The sequence below is a fragment of the Chanodichthys erythropterus genome, chromosome 13 (genome assembly GCF_024489055.1).
Source record: "Chanodichthys erythropterus isolate Z2021 chromosome 13, ASM2448905v1, whole genome shotgun sequence".
Lineage (NCBI taxonomy): Eukaryota > Metazoa > Chordata > Actinopteri > Cypriniformes > Xenocyprididae > Chanodichthys > Chanodichthys erythropterus.
The window spans coordinates 47442589-47464717 of NC_090233.1; the positions used below are offsets into that span (position 1 = coordinate 47442589).

The 22129-nt window shown below is 35.8% G+C and overlaps 1 protein-coding gene across 2 annotated transcripts; it reads right to left on the reverse strand.

Annotated features, from left to right (window-relative positions):
* On the reverse strand, positions 1 to 21870 carry lnpep (leucyl/cystinyl aminopeptidase). Of its 2 annotated transcripts, none has more exons than XM_067406108.1 (18): positions 21550 to 21870; positions 17467 to 18289; positions 17178 to 17316; positions 16183 to 16314; positions 15967 to 16087; positions 15680 to 15831; positions 15274 to 15387; positions 15021 to 15152; positions 14763 to 14894; positions 14480 to 14631; positions 8746 to 8834; positions 8474 to 8654; positions 7575 to 7731; positions 7279 to 7463; positions 6909 to 7070; positions 6677 to 6817; positions 3240 to 3321; positions 1 to 3133 (listed from the first exon to the last, which is right to left on the reverse strand). In XM_067406108.1, exons 1-18 carry the CDS (start codon positions 21566 to 21568, stop codon positions 3002 to 3004), a joined length of 3045 nt encoding a protein of 1014 aa, XP_067262209.1. In that variant the 5' UTR covers positions 21569 to 21870; the 3' UTR covers positions 1 to 3001. The 2 variants fall into 2 exon arrangements, with proteins under 2 accessions (XP_067262209.1, XP_067262208.1); XM_067406107.1 differs by having other exon boundaries at positions 2 to 3133; positions 8746 to 8837.
* Positions 21871 to 22129: the final 259 nt, after the last annotated feature.

Here is a 22129-nt window from a genome sequence, read left to right on the forward strand (position 1 = left end):
ATGATTTATTTCCTGTAAATAATAGGTCACTTGATTATGGCATGCCAAACATTTAAGATACTCATCTGACCAAATAATTTATGCTTCATGATGACTACGCTACTTGTGCTCTACTTTAAATCTTAAAACAACACTTGCAAAACTCTTCCTGCAAACACCAAAATAAAACCAAATTCTGAAAGCTCTTTTATTCATCCAGTTGCTATTGCTTTAAACAGCAGCTCCAACAAAAATCATATCATTATAATATACATATTTATAAATACAAATATTATATGGAGCATATGCATTTATATTTTTTTATTATTTTTTTTATTAATATATTAATTTATTAATATTTCACATATTGTTTTCCTTGATCCTTGCACCTTGTAAATGTTTAGAAAAAAAGAACGAGAACAAGAGAGAGAACAGTGCCATCTACTGCATATCTAGAAAGAAAACGTGTGGAATTTGTGCACAAAATGTTTTTTTTTTATTTTTCGTCTTTTATAAAGATGGGTCAGTGGTTTTTCATGAAGCAACATCTTAAAAACTTAGAATCCAAACCCAGTGTAAAGCTGTTTAACAACAGAAAATAAGACAATTTCCCCTGCAACCTGTTCAAGCAAATAAATCTAGTTTTTCTTCAGGCATGATAAGCTTTTCAAGCCATTTAACACAGCAAATGTTTCACAAGCAAAAACATATTTCTCCTTTAAACTATTTGTCAAGTTTAACAGTTTAACATCTGGAATTTTGCCAAAACAGCTAGCATTTCCATAAAGCAGCCTGTCACAGGCACAAGGAAACATTTCAGGGGGAAAATTATTACATATATACTTATTTTGTGAATGGCAGCCAATAACACAAAACACCTCATTATGGACAATACAAAAATCAAAAGGTTCATATGAATCCTAAATTAAGAAATGGTGACATCTAAATAATTTGAGAAAACTGATTCAACAGATAGATACACTGTATTTTTAACACTTCATTTTGTTTAATTAACCATATTGTAAATCCAGATGAATTCAGACACATGGGAATTACAATCATAATGTTTGTGTTTAAACAGATTCATAGTAACAAACATGAATACATTCGATCGATAACTGTAACGCTCCAACCTGACATTAGAAGTGTCCATTACAGTGTAACAATGTTGCTATTGGCCTTCCTTCAAAGACTTATCATTCACTTCTATCACAAATATATGAATAAAGCTGATGAACAAAAGTAAAATTACAACTGCTGCATACAAAATAATAACAATGTACCAGCTGTATTACTATGTACCAGTCATATTTGACATTTTATGAGGTCAAAGCACTGAGCTATAAACAAAAACCTGGTATTACGTGAGCTTTAGACAGAGTGAGCACAGATTTTCACACTCATACATGGAAAGAACCTAACATCTACTGTATGTATGGAGTTAAATCAATATTAAAAATGCCTGCATAAAAATGCACAAATATTCACACATATCATCTCATGATAATATCCCAGTAGATTCTGTTCATTAAATGTATTTGTGGTCTTTACAAAAAGGTGGATAAATGTGCATCTTGACCCATGCATTTGTGGTAGGATGTGATACTGTTTTGACTCCATATTTTTTGACAAACTAAAAGCATTTGAAATATACTGCAAAAAAATAGCTGGAAAATCAGTGAGGAAAATATGTGAAGAAAACACATCACACACACACACACACAAAAAAACTTTCAATCCTTGAGGAGTACAAATCAGTAGTAACCAGTGAAGATCAGCAAGGATTGAAAACGTAACAACTCTCCATCAGTGATGTGACTTTAGACGCCTTTTTTTTGTCTTGTAGCAATTTGAAAATACCAAATTATCCTTAATTAAAGCTCTGTACACAAAGACTTGCTAACAAACATATTTCTCTGAGGCAAAACATATAGGTAAAACCACAGAGTTTACAAACAAAAAAATTAAAATATTTCAGCGTCATCAGAATGTGCATAGCAAAATCCAAAATAAAATCCACACTTATGTTTTAGAAAAGCTAACTTAATCTTTCCAATGACAACAAACAAGCAAACTCTCTTTAACTATATCCAAGCCTGCACAAATAAAACATAAAATACACACTCAACTCTAAATTAAATTTCAAAATACGTCTTGTGCAAAGGATGAAATTTGGAACATTTCTCAGGCAGTAACATTTACACAGTGCTGGATTACAAGCATTGCAGACTATGCAAATGATTAAAAACATCACGGCCACATACATAAATAAAACGTTTGTACTTAGAAGAATGGGGCTTGTCTTGATATTTCTCCTATAGCATAATTTCAATATTTCACTAGGCAGCTATTTTTTTGGCAATGCGTGGTAAGGGCATATTTAAGAGATACTGATGGGAGGTTTTGGTCTGTAGCCACCGACATTAAGTAAAAGGGATTAAATGCATCATGATATTTCAACAAGAACCAGATTTGCCCTGAGCAAGCTGAATTTTTGAATAGTGCAAATAGTGCTTGAGGCCAGAGCCATACACATACCGAGTTGGGGCCCCCCAAGTGAACCGCAAGAAGAAAACACATCAACCTTTCCCAAGCAGCAACACTGGACACAGGAATGACACAGGAAATCATATGCTGCTGACTTTACGCTTTCATTTCACTCAACTTGAAGGGAGAAAGAACATATATCTGCTTTACGCTTAATATCCAGACTTGTTCATTTACATAGCTAGTATTGAAGGCTAAATGTTCTCAGGCAGATATCTAGTAAGCTTCTTGCTAGGTTACAGCTCACTGGAGTACTCAGGAAAATTCCCTATTAGACACCTTGAAAAGAAATGTTTTTAAACGGCCCTTTAGATCCAAGTAAATCTGCCCTTCGGTCTTGAGTTTGACCTAACGTTTGTACATTTATGGCTCTGGCTGTTGTCATGGTAATATCACTCACACCTGCATGTGCCCGGTGACATCACCTGAGGGAGTGAGAGGCACAAGAGAGGAGCTGTCATGTCTCCTCCTCGCACTACAACCAGTGCTGGAGCGTGTCCAAGTTCTTCTCCATCCATCGCATGTTCTGCTTAATGGTCTCAGTGACTTCCTGCACGATCCTCATCTGAGAACCTTTCGTCCCCAGAGAACTGAAGAAGTTCTGGGCCTGGATGAGAAGGGTGGAAAATAATCATTTAGTATAAAAACATTAATTAAAATGCGATTTTTTCATTTTATTAAAGTTATGAGGCTCTTTTTTTGGATGACCAGACCTCCATGAGATGCGTTTTTGTGGAAAATTGACTGGTTGCGGACATGATGATGTTCTGAATGGCAAAGGATCCGATAGAAAACCTTACATGAAGAAAATGGAAAAGAAAAAACATTAAATTATACATTGAATGCTTTGACATACAATTAACCAACTGATACTTTTGCAAAACCAGCTCATTGTAAAAAACACATTTAAAAGGTTTAACATGCATTTTCTTTCATGTGGTTTATTGATTAGCATTTACATATTTATCAAGGTTTTTCATACAGTCCTGGCATCAAAATTATGCTGTATTATGATCACCAAGACTGATTGCTTTCTATTTTAATATAAATTGAAAATGTAATAAAAATGTAATGAAAGCAGCCATTACTCCAGTCTTCAGTTTCACATGATACTTCAGAAATCATTCATTCTAATTTGCTGATTTAGTAGTATATACAGTTGTGGTCAGAATTATTGGCACCCCTGATAAATATGATCAAAGATGACTGTAAAAATTAATCTGCATTGTTTATCTAACCTTTCATTGAAGGAAATTAATTCCAGTGCTGGAGATTGTTTCTGGATGAGAGCAGAGGATTTTTCTTAAAACCCTCCCAAACAACTTGATGGGATGTAGGTGCTGTTTGATCTTTTTTTTTTTTTAGGCTTTCTGAGACTCAACTAATCTCTGCAATTCTCCAGCTGTGATCCTTGGAGAGTCTTTGTCCACTCAAACTTTCCTCCACACTGCGCATTAGGATGATTTAGACACAGATCCTCTTCCAGACAGATTTGTAACATCTTTAGTTGATTGGAAATTCTTAATTATTGCCCTGATAGTGGAAATGGGGATTTTCAATGGTTTAGCTATTTTCTTACAGCCACTTTCTATTTTGTGAAGCTTAACAATCTTTTGCTGCACATCAGAACTATATTCTTTGCAGGGCTCTACGGTAACATTTTTCTTTAAGAGCACCTGTGCTCCTAATAATAAAAAAATAAAAAAATTAGGAGCACTTTCTGATCAATAACAGACACTAACTTTCCTATTACCGGGCAATATTTGCCCCTTTAAATTAATTTCCACAGGCATTTTTACCATTATAAGAGCAATTTTTTTTTATATAATCTTATTAAATGTATGCATCATATTTCATCAATTTCTTAAATTAAAATGAAAAATAGTTTTTGAATGTTAAATAATAAACCCAGTCAGGCTGTTAGCAATCAAAATAAATCATCTAAAATTATTGCACTGCAGAGGTGGCACAGAAGCTCAATCTGAAGTGGTTTTTAGACACAGTTACATAGACTGCTTAATGCAGCTCATTGGTAAATAATGTACAAATGTTTTTAAATATAATTATTTTGAATTTAGAAATATGTAAAAAAAATTAATTTAAAAGTGTGATATTTTAAGTAAAAATAGCCTATGCAAATTGTAAATATGAAAATAAATGTATTACATTTACTGCCAGTAGGTAGCGGTAAATCTCAATGTGCGAGTTATTCATTCAGTTGTTCAAAACGCAATCACTGTTGCTTGGAGACGCGCAACAGCTCTGGTGTGGCATTGTTTGAAACGGTTAAATTTTTAATCATGCCAATACTCGGAGAAACAGGAGTATACTCGTGTGATAGTAAATTATTAGGCTTGCGGAGATCGATGGTGTTACCGGTGTTCAGCTGTTTATATCACTTGCCCACTGTGACCGTGGTGGTACTTTTGCCCTCAAGCCCTTGTTAATTTCCAACATTGCTTATGATAATCTACATGTAGTATTTCCAGTTAATTTGGCTGAAACATCAGCAGCATGAGACGGTCTCGTTTCACCTTGTAAACAATATTTGGAGTGTAGTCCATCACGTACTTGCACTTGCTCTGCTGACTGAAGCAGCGTCTTTGAATGAAAGCATGAAAAGCAGCCGATTGCTGTGCGAAACTCTTGTTCAGTGTAGATGCATTTTAGGAGGTATACTTTTTGTTCCAATTGTATTATATTGCTATTCATGAGAATCGATCGGGTCACTCACACCAGTGCGCCTAAATATTTTTTCACACTCGCACGCAGTTATTTTCCGGCGAAAAAGCGAGCGAAATGCTCGCACTGTAGAGCCCTGACTATATTTTTTGGTTTTTATTGTTGTGATGAATGATTACAGAAATGAGGCCTTTGTGTTTCCTCATGTTTATACTCCTGTGGAACAGGAAGTCATGGCTGGACAATTTCATGTTCATGATCACCCTGGTGTGCTAAAAAAAAATGTTAATATGAATGGGAATATACTTTAGAGATATTTTGCTCATAAAAAAATTTCTAGGGCTGCCAATAATTGTGGCCAGCATGTTTTGGAGAAAAACATTTATTTCTTTCAATTATTTTCCTTCAATGAAAGGTTAGATTTTTGCAAATTTTATGAATTAAAGATCAAAAGGATAAACAATGCAGATTTATTTTTATAGTCATCTTTGATCATATTTACCAATAATTCTGACCACAACTATATCTATAGTGTTTATATTTTTTCACTAAAAGAACACTGTTTAAAGGGATAGTTCACCCAAAAAATGATCCCATGATTTATTCACCCTCAAGCCATCCTAGGTGTATATGACTATCTTCTTTCAGACAAACACAATCGGAGATATATTTAAAAATATCCTTAGTCCTCCAAGGTTTATAATGGTTGTGAATGGGGGGGCCGCATTTTACCTAGTCGACTTGCGGTGGAAGAGTATCCTTTGACCCGACGCACAACGTAATGATGAACGCGGAGGCACAGAGGGTAGAGCAAAACAAATCACTGGTCACATAAAACTAAAATGATCATTTCTAAAGAGACATTTCAGAGGATTTCAATATAAGAGAAGAGGAGCTTAAATTTGCGTCATACATCGCATCAGAGGATTATTCATTTGGTATAAGTCGACCTGCGCATTCTGCGTACAGTCATCCGCCAGAAGCCAGTTATTTAAATTTATAACGTTTTAAATGTGGATATTTTTCGTACAAAAATGCATCGCTTCACTTCAGAAGGACTTTATTAACCCCCTAGAGTCATATGGATTGCTTTTTTTTAATGAATGGATGCATTACTTTTGACTTCAAAACGCGGCACCCCCCATTCACAACCATTATAAACCTTGGAGGACTAAGGATATTTTTAAATATATCTCCGATTGTGTTCGTCTGAAAGCAGATTGGAGGTGAATAAATCATGGGACAATTTTCATTTTTGGGTGAACTATCTTCATGACCTTTTTGTCTGTTATTATTATGTCATTACTGTATGTTATTGTTATTAATGCATTATCAGTGTATGCAACATGATGCATGTAAAGACCAAATGGTGTAATGATATTCACGTTAAATACGTGTGGATTCAAAATGTTGCTAAAAACTTCCAGGGGTTCTTTGATTCTTTAAATATGAAAAGTTCACCACTCACTTTTGAGTGATTTTCCCCCAATTCTCCTTCACAAAATCCCAAGCATAGAGGTAGCCAGCAAAGTTCTTGCAAATTGTGTGGATCACGAAAGGAAATTCCTGAGTTTGAATCTCACTTCCATCAAGACTTTTCTGTAGAATCCTAAAATGGAACACCAAATGAAATTCAGTATTGCATGTGCTGACAGCTTGAAAGAATTTTCCCTCCAACAGAACATGTCGCCCAGCCTTACCAAATGATTTTCCGTACATCCTGAGTGCTGGCCAATGCTTCCAGTGTCTTGCGCTTCTCTGCGTCACAGATGGAGTGTTTATATGTGCTTAGAAGCACATCCCATCCATCTTCTGTTTGGGCACCAACTTTGAAGACTGTTGTCATGAGATCACTAGGAATCCTAAAACAACAGCATATTACAACATTTTCCTCTGTTCTCGAGAAAAACTGCAGTGAGGAGTACAAGAGTCAAGGGCTTTAGACAATGGCTCTTTCCTTCTCTTTGCAGATTATCAACAAATACTTTTTTGCAAATCACATAAGTTATTAGCTAATAAAGAGCAAATAATTCAGCCAAGGGTAACAGGTATATCGCTACTCAAACTTACTGAAAAGTCTTGTTGGAATTGACCCACTGATCAAACAGACGTTTGGCCTGTGTTGTGCAGTTGAGTCTGTTGAGGGAACATGCCATCTCCAGCAGGGCAGACCGAAGCGTCATATTCGACACAGAAGATTCCAGTTCCCATGACTGACTCTCCATCAAACTTCCAAAATGATCGTCAATGTAACTCTGCAAAGATTGAATTCAAACAAGTTTTAGAACTATAAATACATTTTCCTAATATGAAATAAAGAGAGACTTTTGAATACAACAGCAACATAAAACAAATGATGTACCTACCTTCATTCTAGAGGCCAAGTTTAACTCTGATCTTTTGTCCAGCAATCTGTAAATCTGACCAAGCTGGAAGAGAGCTTCAGTCAGAGGAGCCGTCTCTGTCTCGTTTTTGATGTAGTTCATTAGGTTTAAGACCTGCCTGAAGGACACCTTGCCCAATCTGGAGGAAATATGAAGCATAATTAAGCATCCCAAACATCTAACTAACAATATTCTTTATTTACATGACTTCTCAAAAGTTTGAGGTTTGTACATTTTTTTTTTTTTTTTTTTAAGAAATTAATACTTTTATTCAGCAAGTCGTTCTTTGAACTTTTTTATACATCAAAGACTAATGGAAAAACTTTATAAAAACATTAAGCAGCACGTCTTTTTTTAACATTGATAAGAAATGTTTCTGGAGCACCAAATCAGCATATTAAAATGATTTCTGGAGGATCATGTGACACCGAAGACTGGAGTAATGATGCTGAAATTTTAGCTTTGCTATCAAAGGAATAAATTACATTTTAAAATAAATAATATATTACAACAGAATATTACTGTAATTTTGATCAAATGAATGCAGCCGGGGTGAGCATAAGAGACCTTACCAACCTCAAACTTTTAAATGGTAGTGTATTTCAAAAAAAAAAAAAAAAAAAAAAAAAAAAATTAAAACAGACAAATCAATTAGTATTAGACTGCAGAAAATATTCTTGAGTATAATAAAAAATGTGCATGATGGAATATTTTATCTATTAAAAATATTTTATAGCTGAATCACAACAAGAAAAACTAATGATAATTAAAAATAAATGAATGATTCCCTGATAATTTCAGGTTTTCATGAAATTGTGGTGATCCTGTAGCATTAAAGTCTTATCTAATAACTTTATCCCTTCATTTAAAATCAGATCTACCTGGAAAGAGCAAAGATGTTATTGATGAGAGCTGCTCTGTCTTCACAGGGGAGGACAGTCACATTCTGCAAAGCCTCAATCAAGTCCTTCCATCCCTCCACATCATAATGCACTATGTAGAAGCCTTCACTCCTGAAGTTGAACTTCAACCACTTCACCTTAGCTGGAAGCTTTAATATGGCTGAAGAAGATTTAAAGCAATATATTATCATTTCCAGTAGTTGGAATCATCCATCTATGTCAGTACACTCAGTCCTAAGGACAATACTCACCTGTTTTGTCCTTGAGATGGAACACTTGTTTGCAGGAGCTGAGAACACTACAGCTTTCGTTCACATATGTCAGGGGAATATGCCACAAGCTGCTGCAGGCAACACAGAATTCGATCAATTATCATTCAACATTAAGACAGGCGGACTTCACATAAAGCTTGCTGTTTAAATGGATCAGTATAACAGAGCTTGTTTAAACCTCTGGCATCTTAAAACTTAAAAAAAAAAAGCTCAGTGGTTAGAGCATGGCACTAACAATGCCAAGGTCATGGGTTCAATCCCAGGGATTGCACATACTCAGATACAAATGTATAGTATAATGCAATGTAAGTCGCTTTGGATAAAAGCGTCTGCCAAATGCATAAATGTAAATGTAAGACTACTCTATCCCACCACATACACTAGTACAGATTAGAAGTTTGAGGTCAGTAAGATATTTTTTTAATGTTTTTGGAAGAAGCAAATAAATGCTGCTCAAATAAAGGCAGCATTTATTTTGATAATTTTTTTTTTTAATGTAAAATATTATTATAATTTAAAATGACTGTTTTCTATTTTAATGTTTTAAAATGTAATTCCTGTGATGTCAAAGCTGAATTTTCAACAGCCATTACATCGATGGCCAAAAGTATTGGCAGCGACATAAATTTTGTGTTTCACACAGTTTTTCTGCTTCAGTATTTGTAGGTTATATTTTCACCTTTCTATAGTATACTGGAAAATAATGATAATACTCATTCAGTTTTCCCATGTGCTAATGATATGATTACTGAAATTATATTAGCTGGTCATTTTGTGCATTTTGAAGCTTGGTGCAAATGCATCTGACCATTCTGCACAATACTCTAGAAACAATGTGAATCACCACGACAATTAAAGCAGAAAACTTTGCAAAACAAAATTTATGTCACTGCCAATACTTTGGCCACAGAAGTACTTCAGTCTTCAGTGTCACATGATCATTCACAAATCATTCTAATATGCTGACTTACTGCTTAAGAAACATTTCTTATTATCTATGTTAAAACAGCTGTGCTGCTTAATATTTGTGTAGAAATCAGGATACATTTTCTTTAAGATTTTTTGGTGAATAAAAAGTTCAAAAGAACAGCATTTATTTGAAATAGAATTTTTTTTTATCAATTTTTGATCAATTTAATATGTCCTTGCAGAATAAATGTATTAGTTATAAATAATCTTACTGAGCCCAAACTTCTGAATGGATACAAACATTTTAAAAACTAACGTTCGCAGGGGAATATTTCCATTTTTTTATCATCTGAAACATGCTGAGACTTATATTTCAAAGTCAAAGTATATTTGTTTATAGTGTTTATAATGTTTGTAAACGTTCCGTTATATTTACTGGTATTATACATTATTTCTGAAAGTAATAATAAAAAAAATGACCTATACATTGATGCAATCTTTGTTTTTTCTTTTAGCAACACAGTTGTGACCTGGTGTAACTGATAGTGATGTGCAACTTATTTTCCGGAAAATACGATATCTAAAGTAGCAAAAAAAGGTTACTAACCAATAGGATACCGACTTCAGTACCAAGTACTGTAGGTACTGAAATTTTAAAAAGTGTGATGATACCTGCATTTCCCCTAGCATTTTGTGCTGTTGAGCAGATTCTTAAACACCTCTGATTGGCCACTGTGTTCACACGCTCAACAGGTTTGTCTGTGATTGGCTACAATGATCAACGTTTAAAAAATATTTTTTGAGAGCAGGAGTCTATCAACAGATATATTAGGGATCTGTAGATAGATGCCTGCTTTCAAATGCTCCCATGTGTATCTGTGTAGGCGCTCAGTGAAGAGCGCTAAAGAGGTCTATTTACAACATGTTTTTGAAGTGTTGATCATTGCAGCCTATCACAGACATATCTGTTAAGCATGTGAACACAACGTCCAATCATACCCCTTTTCCACCAAGGTAGTTTGAGTGCTGGTCCAGAACCAGAGCCTAGTTTCAGGGGCTGGATTTAATGTGACCAACAAGAAACTTGTGACCGCTATTTTTGAAATAGCAGCTAATAGCAGCATAATAGCAGCTCAATGGACCCTTCGCTAAGCCCTGCCCTCCTTAGTTACTGTTGCTACGCCTGTCAAGCTTTCGCGCCTGGCAAGTCATTTACAGTATGTATGCACCGGTGTCAGACATTTTCAAGGAGATAATTAGTCATTTTTGGCAAACAGGTGAAATATCTGAGAGATCGAGACAAAAGGGACTGCAGTATACATAAGAGGGATATATCCACGACATAATATGCAACCAATTAGAAAATAATTTGATCAAAATTGAAGCTATAGGTCCCAGCGCAAGCAGCAGCCGCTTCATATGCGGACACACACGAATTGAGGAACAGCTTTGTTCATCCACAGTAGGTTAAGTGAAATTTGTGAAAATAACCTAATAATTATAAATCAAACAGCTTATCTATAAGTCTTGTGGAATAAACACATTAGATATTAGCCTGACCACTTTGCATTGCAACGATAACATTTTCCAATTCCAGGCTACTCCGTCTTGCCTTTAATTATATTATTTTACGTTCAAATATATGCATTATGAACAAAGAACCGTCATTATTTCCACGCAATGATATGCTGAGTTAGCTAGCTAGCTAACCTACCCATCAGATTGTCCTCCTGGGCTTACTGCATGTACGCACATCAATATTACATTATTGTTGTCATGATAAATAACACAAAATTACTGTATTTGCATCATTGTAAGGGTAGGTTTAGTGTTGGGGTAGGTGTAGACATTAAAGGTGCCCTAGATTGTTTTTTACAAGATGTAATATAAGTCCTAGGTGTCCCCTGAATGTGTCTGTGAAGTTTCAGCTCAAAATACCTCATAGATTTTTTTTAATTAATTTTTTTAACTGCCTATTTTGGGGCATCATTAATTATGATTTTTTCAGCACGGCCCCTTTAAGAGATGCACTTCCTCTGCCACACGAGCTATCAACTATATATACATTGCATAAACACAGTTCACACAGCTAATATAACCCTCAAATGGATCTTTACAAGATGTTCGTCATGCATGCTGTATGCATGCTTCGAATTATGTGAGTAAAGTATTTATTTAGATGGTTACGTTTGATTCTGTGTTAGTTTGAGGCTATGCTCTGTGGCTAACGGGCTAAAGCTAACATGCTCACTGTTGGATTTATAAAGAATGAAGTTGTGTTTATGAATTATACTGACTGCACATGTTTAAAAATGAAAATAGCGACGGCTCTCGTCTCCGTGAATACAGTAAGAAACGATGGTAACTTTAACCTCATTTAACAGTATATTAGCAACATGCTAATGAAACATTAAGAAAGACAATTTACAAATATCACTAAAAATATCATGATATCATGGATCATGTCAGTTATTATTGCTCCATCTGCCATTTTTCGCTGTTGTTCTTGCTTGCTTACCTTGTCTGTGCACAGATCCAAACGTTAATACTGCCTTTCCTTGTCTAATGCGTCGAATGGGCTGGCATTATGCAAATATTGGGGTCATACATATTAATGATCCCAACTGTTACGTAACAGTCGGTGTTATGTTGAGATCCGTGTGTTTTCCGGAAGTCTTTTAAACAAATGAGATTTACATAAGGAGGAGGAAACAATGGGGTTTGAAACTCAATGTATGTCTTTTCCATGTACTGAACTCTTGTTATTCAACTATGCCGAGGAAAATTCAAATTCTGATTCTAGGGCACCTTTAATAAAGCACAATCTGAGAAGTAGCATTTTTCACTATGGAGTTATACTTGTTCTAACGATTAATGCCATATCATATTGTGCTACCACTACTGTACTTGCATTATTATAATGGTAGGTTTAGGATTGGGGTAGGTGAAGATGTTAATAAAGCCATAAAACATGTTAATATCACAACGGAAGCACAATCTGATAGGTAACATTAGCATTTTTCATTGTCAGATTTTGCTAACGTTACCTACTGTAAATCTGACAGGGTAGCACAAATTGTCAGAACACCGGCATTTCTCCCCTTGGGTTTTAGGTTTCGGGAAGGGAAAAAATTCGACCACCCCGTCCAAACTTTTAGGATACCGGGTATCAGATTTACACAATCCATACACACAATGCTTCGGCATGTTTCCCTCACTCAAAAGCTTGACAGACCTCCCGGCACGTCCTGATATTGCTGAGTTAGATGCGTTCCTGGGTCAACAAAAAAAAAAAAAAATACACGGTCTATATGGTATAAGCGGAATAATTGACTCCGCTTCGAGTCGTGACCGAATCACCACCTCAGGTGTGCATTATTTTTCTAATGATTCAACGGCCCCTTACTTGAATCACAGCTTAAATAGTGTTTTGACATCGCCAACCCAAGTGCATTTTACCTCAAACTTGCGTCTAGTTAACTAGCAATCGCTTCTCGGGTCGACATTAACACACTGACAAAATTATATTCAGAATTAAAAATATTTTTATACCACTTTTTAATGTGTGATTGTGTAAAGGTTTTCACGAGATACCAACCTTTCGCGAACTTGCTTCCAACACTCGTTCTCATGGAGGCGCGGTGTGCACGGAGGGGTGGGGCTGTGCGCGCGCGAGTATGTGAGAGAGACGCGTGAGTGAGAGACGCAGGGAAATGAAATGCAGCTGAACGTTTGCTCTATGAAAGACATTGACAAAGATGAAAACTAAGGACATTTAATCTATAATTTTATTTTATTTTAGTTAGTTTTGCCAAACACACATTACAGTTTTGGTTAGTTATCGTTTTTTTGTAATGCCTCGTTTTTATTTTTATTTCAGTTAACGACGATGTTTTTTCCCACCTAGTTTTCGTTCGTTTTCGTTAACGATTATAACCTTACTCACCTTTCCGACAATGTTAAGTCGTCTCACCCGACAACCGCGACAATCTCCTTCTAGTGCCGCTCATGCAGGCTCAGCTCAGGTGAGTCGAGAAGGGCATATGGGCAGTTGCCCAGGCAACCTGAGCAACCCCCCTGTGCACGTCCCTGCTACCCCTAAACCTAACCCTACCCATAAGTTATCCCAAAAATCAGAGGGAAATGATAGATGAATAACTGATTTAGAAGCACCAATTCATGATTTTAAGCCTAAACTTGAAATAATCTGTAAACTTGTCCCTGAAATCAGATTGGTTGATTTGAATGTTGTTCCAGGATCAACAAAAATGTTGACCCACGAATATCAGGTTATGCGACCTCCCACGCCTAGTTACGGTTGCTAAACCACGATTGGCCGGCGGCGGTTTTCGGGTGTGGCTTAGCGAAGGGTCAACTGTAATCTCCATCTATACAAATTACGGAGAGCTGCATGAACGCATTGGATTTTCGGATGCCGATGTAGGTTCGCAAAGCCATGAGCATCAATAGTAGCGAAATGTCCATCACTGTTAATGAAAGGCTGATTCGAGATGCATCAGAGCTGCGCGGACTGACTGGCACGCCGCGGGAGCATATGTAGAGCTTATGACTCCTTGTGCTTTTGGATCGCTCTCATGGTGCTTTGATGTCATGCACCGATCGGTCTGTGAGAAGCAAAGGCAAACCGGTTCTTAGAAGGCTCGTCAATTGAACCAACTCCGAACTGGCAATAGCTCTGAACTAGCACCCAGTTATGCTAGGGGGAAATGCTGGTTATCGTCACATTTTTAAAATGTCGGTACTTTTTAGATCAATGTTCACAGTGGCAGTTCAAATGTTCTACCTGTCGTCCGTGCCGTTTTCAGCATTCAGAAGGAAATGTTCTTGCGACAATGTCACCTGAGTGCCATTCCTCTTCACTGTGACCAGAGGAAAGCCCTTACGAACAGTCCAGGTGTGCATCATCTCAGATACATTTACATTTTGTTTGCTGACCTATGGAGAACATGGATGTCAGCGCATGCTAATAAAAACAGGGTTCAGATGAAAACAACTGTTTGCTTTGTTATCGTAAATGTTGAAAGGAATTGGACATTTTAAATTCAATCTAGTAAAAAAGGTCTGACCTGGGAAAGGCTGTTCCATAAATCTTCACTTTCTGTGTTTGATCGGTTATACTTTTGTAAGTACTCAATCACTCCTTTTCGAAATTCCCCATCTCTGAGTGTTGCATTGAGCATCAGCAGTATTGAAGCACCCTTGAATGAAAGGCAGATCAAGAAACAAATCAATAACAATCAATGACAAATGATTACATTGTGCCAGTTTTCAAAAAGAGGGTTACTTAAAGCCACTCCATAAGCAACAGGTAATGTATGATATACCTTCTCATAAGACACAGAGTCAAACATCTCTTCCACCTGCTCTGGGGTGCTCACGACAGTAGACACTGGGTGGGACGAGTTCAAAGCATCTTTGGCTAGCGCTTTAAATCGAACATTTAAGAATTCAGTTTTCTGGAAATGAAAGACACAAGATCAAAAATAGAGATTTAACATGACACACATTCAAACAACAACAAGAGTAACGTACTAAAAGAAACAAAGGGTATTTTAATTAATTTAGTCTAAAACTTACTATGTCAAGGTGTGGGAACACATTTGAAATAGACATGTACTGCATGTAGGTTGCAAATCCTTCATTCAGCCAAAGATCATTCCACCATCTCATAGTGACCAGATTTCCAAACCACTAAAGAGAAAAGCAATATAATGAACATAGCATGTCTGACTCACCTTTTCTTTTTATTAGAATTAAAAGACTTCATTTCAAATTTATAATTTATATTTTATATTACTATTGTCATTTGCTGCTTAGTAAACCTGAAATAGATCCACAATATAATCAAAGGTGGATGTAAACAATACTGCCTACTGTAGTAAGCCAGTCACCAACTCAGACATTTCTGTCTTGTGTAAAGTGAACCATTTGAACGTGACTATTATTACCATGAGAATGGTGCTTAATTTATAATGTTAATTACCTGGTGGGCAAGTTCATGAGCAATGACAGAAGTCACCAGTTGCTTGTCTATAGGGGAGGAATTATTCCCCACCAGCAAAGTTGTCTCACGGAATGTGATTAGTCCCCAGTTCTCCATGGCTCCGGCCAGGAAGTCAGGAATGGCCACTAAATCTATTGATTTTAGAAAGAAAACTTAATCATGTAAGATGACAGAATTAATCACTTTTAAGTTTTTTATTCATCCAGCTATTGTAGGAATCCAATAATCCCTGTTTTGAAGAGTTTTTGCAAGGAAAGGCGTCTCACCTAACTTTCTTAACGGGTAGTCGATCTCGAAGAACGTATTGTAGAACGCCAACAGTTTTGCAGCTGTGTCCAGAGCATAATGCACTTGTCCCTTTTTGTCTGGAATGGCATACACAGACACCTGCACAACATTTGAAAAAAACAAACTTTACCATAATGCAATATATTTCCAGAATATTTTCAAAACAAGACAATGATTTTGAGAAGAATACATACCGTAGTATTAGAGACATTCTTGCTGTAACTAATAAATTCAGCCACAATAAATGCGACAAGATAAGTGCTCATTGTATCACTTTCCTTAAACTCATCTTCTTGAAGCCCATTTTTTAAATCTGTGGTTTTGACCTAAAAAATAAAAACATTTTATGGATAATACAATTACAAATCTATAAAATTATCAAAAGAAAAATAAAGGGGGAAAAAAATCTGACCATTTTTTATAAAACAAATATAGGCTGTAATACGGTTTGGGGTCCGAAAGATTTTTTTATGTTTTTGAAAGAAGACTCTTATTCTCACCAAGACTGCATGGATTTGAACAAAAATACAATAAAAACAGTAATACTGTGAAATATTATTACAATTTGAAATAAAGATATTCTATTGTAATATATTTTAAAATTTAATTTATTCCTGCAATATCAAAGCTAAATTTTTAGCATCATTATTCCAGTCTTCAGTGTCACATGATCCTTCAGAAATCATTCTTACATGCTGATTTGCTGCTTAATATTTTTGTAGAAAGCGTGATGCATTTTTTTTTACTATTGTTTTACTTTACTGTCACTTCTGACCAATGTAATGCATCCTTGCTGAATAAAAGTTAATTTCTCTCTCTCTCTCTCTCTCTCTCTCTCTCTCTCTCTCTCTCTCTCTCTCTCTCTCTCTCAAAAAAAAAAAAAAATATATATATATATGTATCGACCCCAAACTTTTGAACAGTAGTAGTAGTAGTACACACACACACACAAACAAACATATACATACATTATATACATTATATATATATATATATATATATATATATATATATATATATATATATATATATATATATATATGACAAAAAAATAGATACAATAGAATACAATATAATACAATAGAACAAAATATGTTATTAAAAAAAAACATGATCTAACAAAAACTTTAATGTATTAAAAACTTAATTTAAACGGGGAAAAAAAAAGTAAATAAATAAATAAAACTACCTTGGGCATGTTTGAAAGACTGATATAGTTGGGTTCTCTGGTAATCTTAATTAGAAAAGTTGATTTAAAAGCTGGCTCGTCAAAACAAGGGAAAGCCTTGCGGGCTGCCAAGGGCTCAAACTGAGTAGCAGCCAAAACTCTAGAAGAAAGATGGAGTGAATTAAAAGAAGTGTTAGAGAGACAAAGATATAACTAAGTAACTGTCAATCAGAACACTGAAGCTATAGTTATTTCAAATTTATTCTATAAATTCAGACGGTTACACAAAGGTTAATTGGACTACAAATACCTTTTTGTACCATTTGTATCAACATAGGAGCTGTTGTAGAAGCCATCATAGCTGTTGGAGAAGTTTGCTGTGTAGTGAATGTTCAAACTATATGTCCCCTTCTTAAGATCTTCAGGAAATTTGATGGCAATCTGCAGCCAAGGTTTGTACTCCAGGACATTGACCACTTTACCTTCAAAAGTGGCCTCGATTATGTTCAAGTCAGAACTGTGTAGGACAATAATCTTTGTTTCATGCAACACTTCCACTTTGATTGACACACTGCCTTGAAAGCTCATGTTCTTCAGGTCAGGTTGGAGTGAAATTTCGTAACGCACAGGATGCACACTGGACGGTAACCTCAACTCGTTCCATGGGAAAAGTTCTCCGCTTGTGGAATTAGGATAGACGTTGTTCATGGTGGAATTGGTCTTTGGGCAGCCATTTCTGGTGAAAGTGCAGCCTGGAACGAAGTAAATGACCATGAAAATGGAGACCACCACTACCAGGATGAGAACACCTACCACCGTGGTCTTAGCTGAAGGCATCGAGCACGATCCAGAAGGCTGCTGGCGGGTGTAGGATGAGGAAGCGCTGCGCTGGTTGGAACTACGGTTCATGAAGGACATGCCAAGAAGACGGGCAGAGGATTCGTAATCTTCCTCGTCTTCATCCAGATCGTTTTCTCCAAGGCCTCGGACTAACAGTCGTGAACTGCGGGGTTCATAGACTACATCGTCTGAGTCGATGGGGTAGGATGGGGACTCCTTCGCCAAATCCACCACATCTGGCTCTTCCTCAAACATGCTGTTCTCAATCATGTTCCTGGGCAGTGGAGCTCTTTCTGTAGGTTAGCATAGCAACAGAAAATCATGAGTGAATACAAAAGCACCGTTGTTTGAAGTGACTTCCTGTTGACAAGCATGATACCATCTAAAATAACTTTTCCAAAAAGTTGAGCGATTTTCTAGTCTGCCTACACAAGTGGTTTAGGTCAGAGTGTTAAAGAAAGCAAACAAATGAAAGTGAAACTAACTGTGCATACAAACGGTAAGATCTGGTTCAGTAAATACTTCTACCCATGACCACAGGCTGCCACCAATGTACAGCATAACCCATTTCATACTACTAAATTCAATGTTGCTACTATTGTCTGCATAAGATTTGTCAATACCCTGACAGAAAATAAAGTGACTGGCCGCAGTGCTCCACTTTTACTTCTTCAGCAGAGAATTAGACTAAATTAACTCAATAACAAATCAAGGCACTGAGTTTTCAGTGATCAAATTACTGTTTAACACATTGCTTGAAAGGACTAATGTATGTGTCCTATCTGCTGACATGAGGTGAAACTCAGGTCTGCTGCACAAATACTCTTGTTCTTTAAGTGTCCTGAATTTCAACTTCTTTTTAACAATAACATGCCTGATTTACTGTTTAGCACCATTCAGAGTTTGTGAATTATTCAGTCATAACTTAAGCAAACATACATATATACATACACACATACATATATACATACACACAAATATATATATATATATATATATATATATATATAATATACACACACGCATATATAAGCAAACACTTGTTACAGCTCCTTTAACAAATCTCACAAAAGCAAATCAAGTCATATCAAATCATATTTTGCATATTTTTTCAAGACTGCTTTAAGATGCTATAATTATGTCAGTTGAAGTCATATGGAACGTAAGTTGATATTGTCTTTTCTTCCTTGCTGTGATGTATCTCTGAATGAAATGACTTCTCGAATGAAAAAAAAAAAAAAAAAGGACAAGACTTGCTTTTGATGACTATTTAACATGATTAAGAGCTGTTGATATGACCAAACCTCCGGAGCAGGTTATGTTCCAGGGTTTGTTTGCTTAAGAGGTTGCATGTTATATAATTAAGTACATTTGCTTGGTTATATTATATTATATATATATACACCACTATTACAAAGCGGTGGTAATGTTTAAATGTTTATTCAATTCTAATATATGTATTCATTTTGTCATCTCACACATGGATCTGCTTTTTTCCTTTTTATAACAGGATGTTTTCTATGCTATAATTTCTATAATAAAATACATAGGCTATGTGATATCTTATTAAATAATTAGCATCAAACTACATAATTCTTATTCTCAGTGAATAAAGATAAAGTGTTTACATCCGAACGCGTCTCAGTATTGGCCGGCTCATGCGTCAGCATCACAAACATGTCGTGCTGCTCACGGAAACAGCGTCGGGCGATACTGAGTCGGCGTTCTGACGTAGAACCTGAAAGCGCTGCAATGTAAATAGCATAGGAGAATGATGGGGAGAGATGAATTTGTTGAATAAAGTTATTTTTTGTTTTGTTTTTGCACAAAAAAAAGCATTCTCATCACTTCATAAAATTAAGGTTGAACCACTGTAGTCACGTTGACTAATTTAATTATGTTTTTACTACTTTTTCTGGACCGTGAATGTGGTCATTTCATTGCTTTCAATTGAGGATTAAAAAAAACATCTCTTGGACTTCATCAAAAATATCTTAATTTGTGTTCAGAAGATGAACGAAGGACTTACGGGTGTGGATTGAAACAACATGAGGGTGAGTAATTAATGACAGAAATTTCATTTTTGGGTGAACTAACGCTTTAAAGTCACCATGAAAACAAAATAGACAGGTGTTGAATAGGTGTAGGTGTTGTTGTTTTATGGAATAGTGCAGTGATGCTTATTATGAATTATTTATCTATGCACATTAATTAATTAATTAATAATTATTTTTTTTTCATGTGACCTCACAATTTTTTAATAATAATAATAATAATAATAATAACAAAAAACTCCCTCTTCTCTAAAACAACATCTCTTCTCTAATGATATGTTTACTGGCATGAGGGTGAGACAACCTGTCACTCACATGACATCAAAGCAATAAACACACAACAAATCATAGATATATTTTGTGCAATATTCCATAAAAAAATAAGGATATTTGATTTCATGGTAACTAAGCACATTTCACACTTAAATTCTCATTACCACAAAAATGCACATCCCAATTATTCACAGTGGTGATTCTCATTACTGTACGTTTTTGATAGTAAGAGGTTTTGTTTTGTTTATTTGTTGCATTATGCTAATTAGAACTGGGAGGAATGTGCTTAATTGTAATCTATGAAAAAAAATCGTGATGACTGCACTAAAAAAAAAAAGAAGAGGTGTTAAAAAAGGGTCAAATATGTTCTTGACAGGTTTTGTGAGCGAAACTTGGCTGCTAAGAAAGTTTTCATTCAGGAAGTCAACAAGAACAAGCAACAAGGTTTTTTTGTTGTTATTGTTTTGTGTTTTTAAGCTTTTGGTTCTGAAATTGAAAGAAAAGACAGTCTGTATTCAGTGACCATTAAATGGCTGAAACTCTGTTAAGCTAACTAAGCAAGCAAAGACGGTGCTAAAAAAGTGACTGACAGCTGGCCTGCGTGTCACACTTGCGCAAGGCCATAAAAACACAAATCAGCAAATGTCACCTTGCAAAGACTATGACAAGATTTTGGGCAAAACATAAACCCTGGGACTCTGGAGATTCGAGTCTGATGCACGCAGACTGACAGATCAGATGTGGTTATGATGACTAAAGGGAAAATAAAGATGTCAAATGAGGATGCTGACAGCAGAGCATTGTGAGACATCACGTGAATGACAGTAAACAAAACAAATTACTGATCTAATTTAATGATTATATTCCCTTCCCCTCATAAACACTGATACATTTCCATTTAATCAGAGGTCCTGTCATGACCTGTTGAAGCACACTATGAACTTTGTGAAGCTGATGGCAATTTAAATACATATATCTGTTAGCCAGCTTGTACTTTGCATACGTTATCTTTGCTTACTTAACCAAACCAACTCCAAAACTAACTAGATCATTTACACAAATCATGATAAAAACAAGTTATCACAATACAACAGCAGTACTTGAGGAAAATAAATTGCATTATACATAAAAAGCGACGCGGCTAGCAGTAGCATGTTAGCCGATAACTTTTTTGAGGTGCACGACCTCGCGTTTAAATGAAGAGCCCACATTAGCTGCAGCCTTACCGCTTTCAAACGAATCCATGATTAAATGTTTAAATGTACGTCTGAAGTAAAAACAAATCCTGTTTCAGCTGAAAGTGCGGATGTTTAATCCTGGGAAAGGTGAAGAGTTACACATTCACTCAACGCAGGAAGGCATCAGATCAACTGGTGCTAGCTTAGCATTGTTATCCTGATCTACAGCTCTGTCACTTCACAGCATTAAAATCATCGATCAGTGGTTTATTGAGCCATCGCTGCACGCGGTTTTCGATATAACAGTGAACACGAGCTGAAAGTGGTAATCACTGCTGCGAAACAAGCAACATGAGTTTTACTTCCCCCTTCAGCTGCCCCGTTTAAAGTGACAGTTCACCCAAAAATGGACATTCTGTCATGCTGTTCCGAACCCGAATGACTTTAATGATAAATATGGGAGAAATATTTATCACCTGTCTTATTTTATCATTTTATTATCTGTGTCGTCTTGTTGTTTTTTTATTTATTTATTTATTTGTTTTTTTCTTTGAATGGGATTGCGATTGATAAGCTTCACCAAGACTTGGCAATAAATCTAATTCTTATTGTTCTGATTCTGATTATC

Coding starts and splice junctions, on each gene's coding strand:
- lnpep (XM_067406107.1), bottom strand. Junction 7,071..7,278: donor AATTCCAACAAGACTTTTCA/GTAAGTTTGAGT, acceptor CTGTTGTTTTAG/GATTCCTAGTGATCTCATGA. Junction 6,818..6,908: donor GATGTACGGAAAATCATTTG/GTAAGGCTGGGC, acceptor GTTCCATTTTAG/GATTCTACAGAAAAGTCTTG.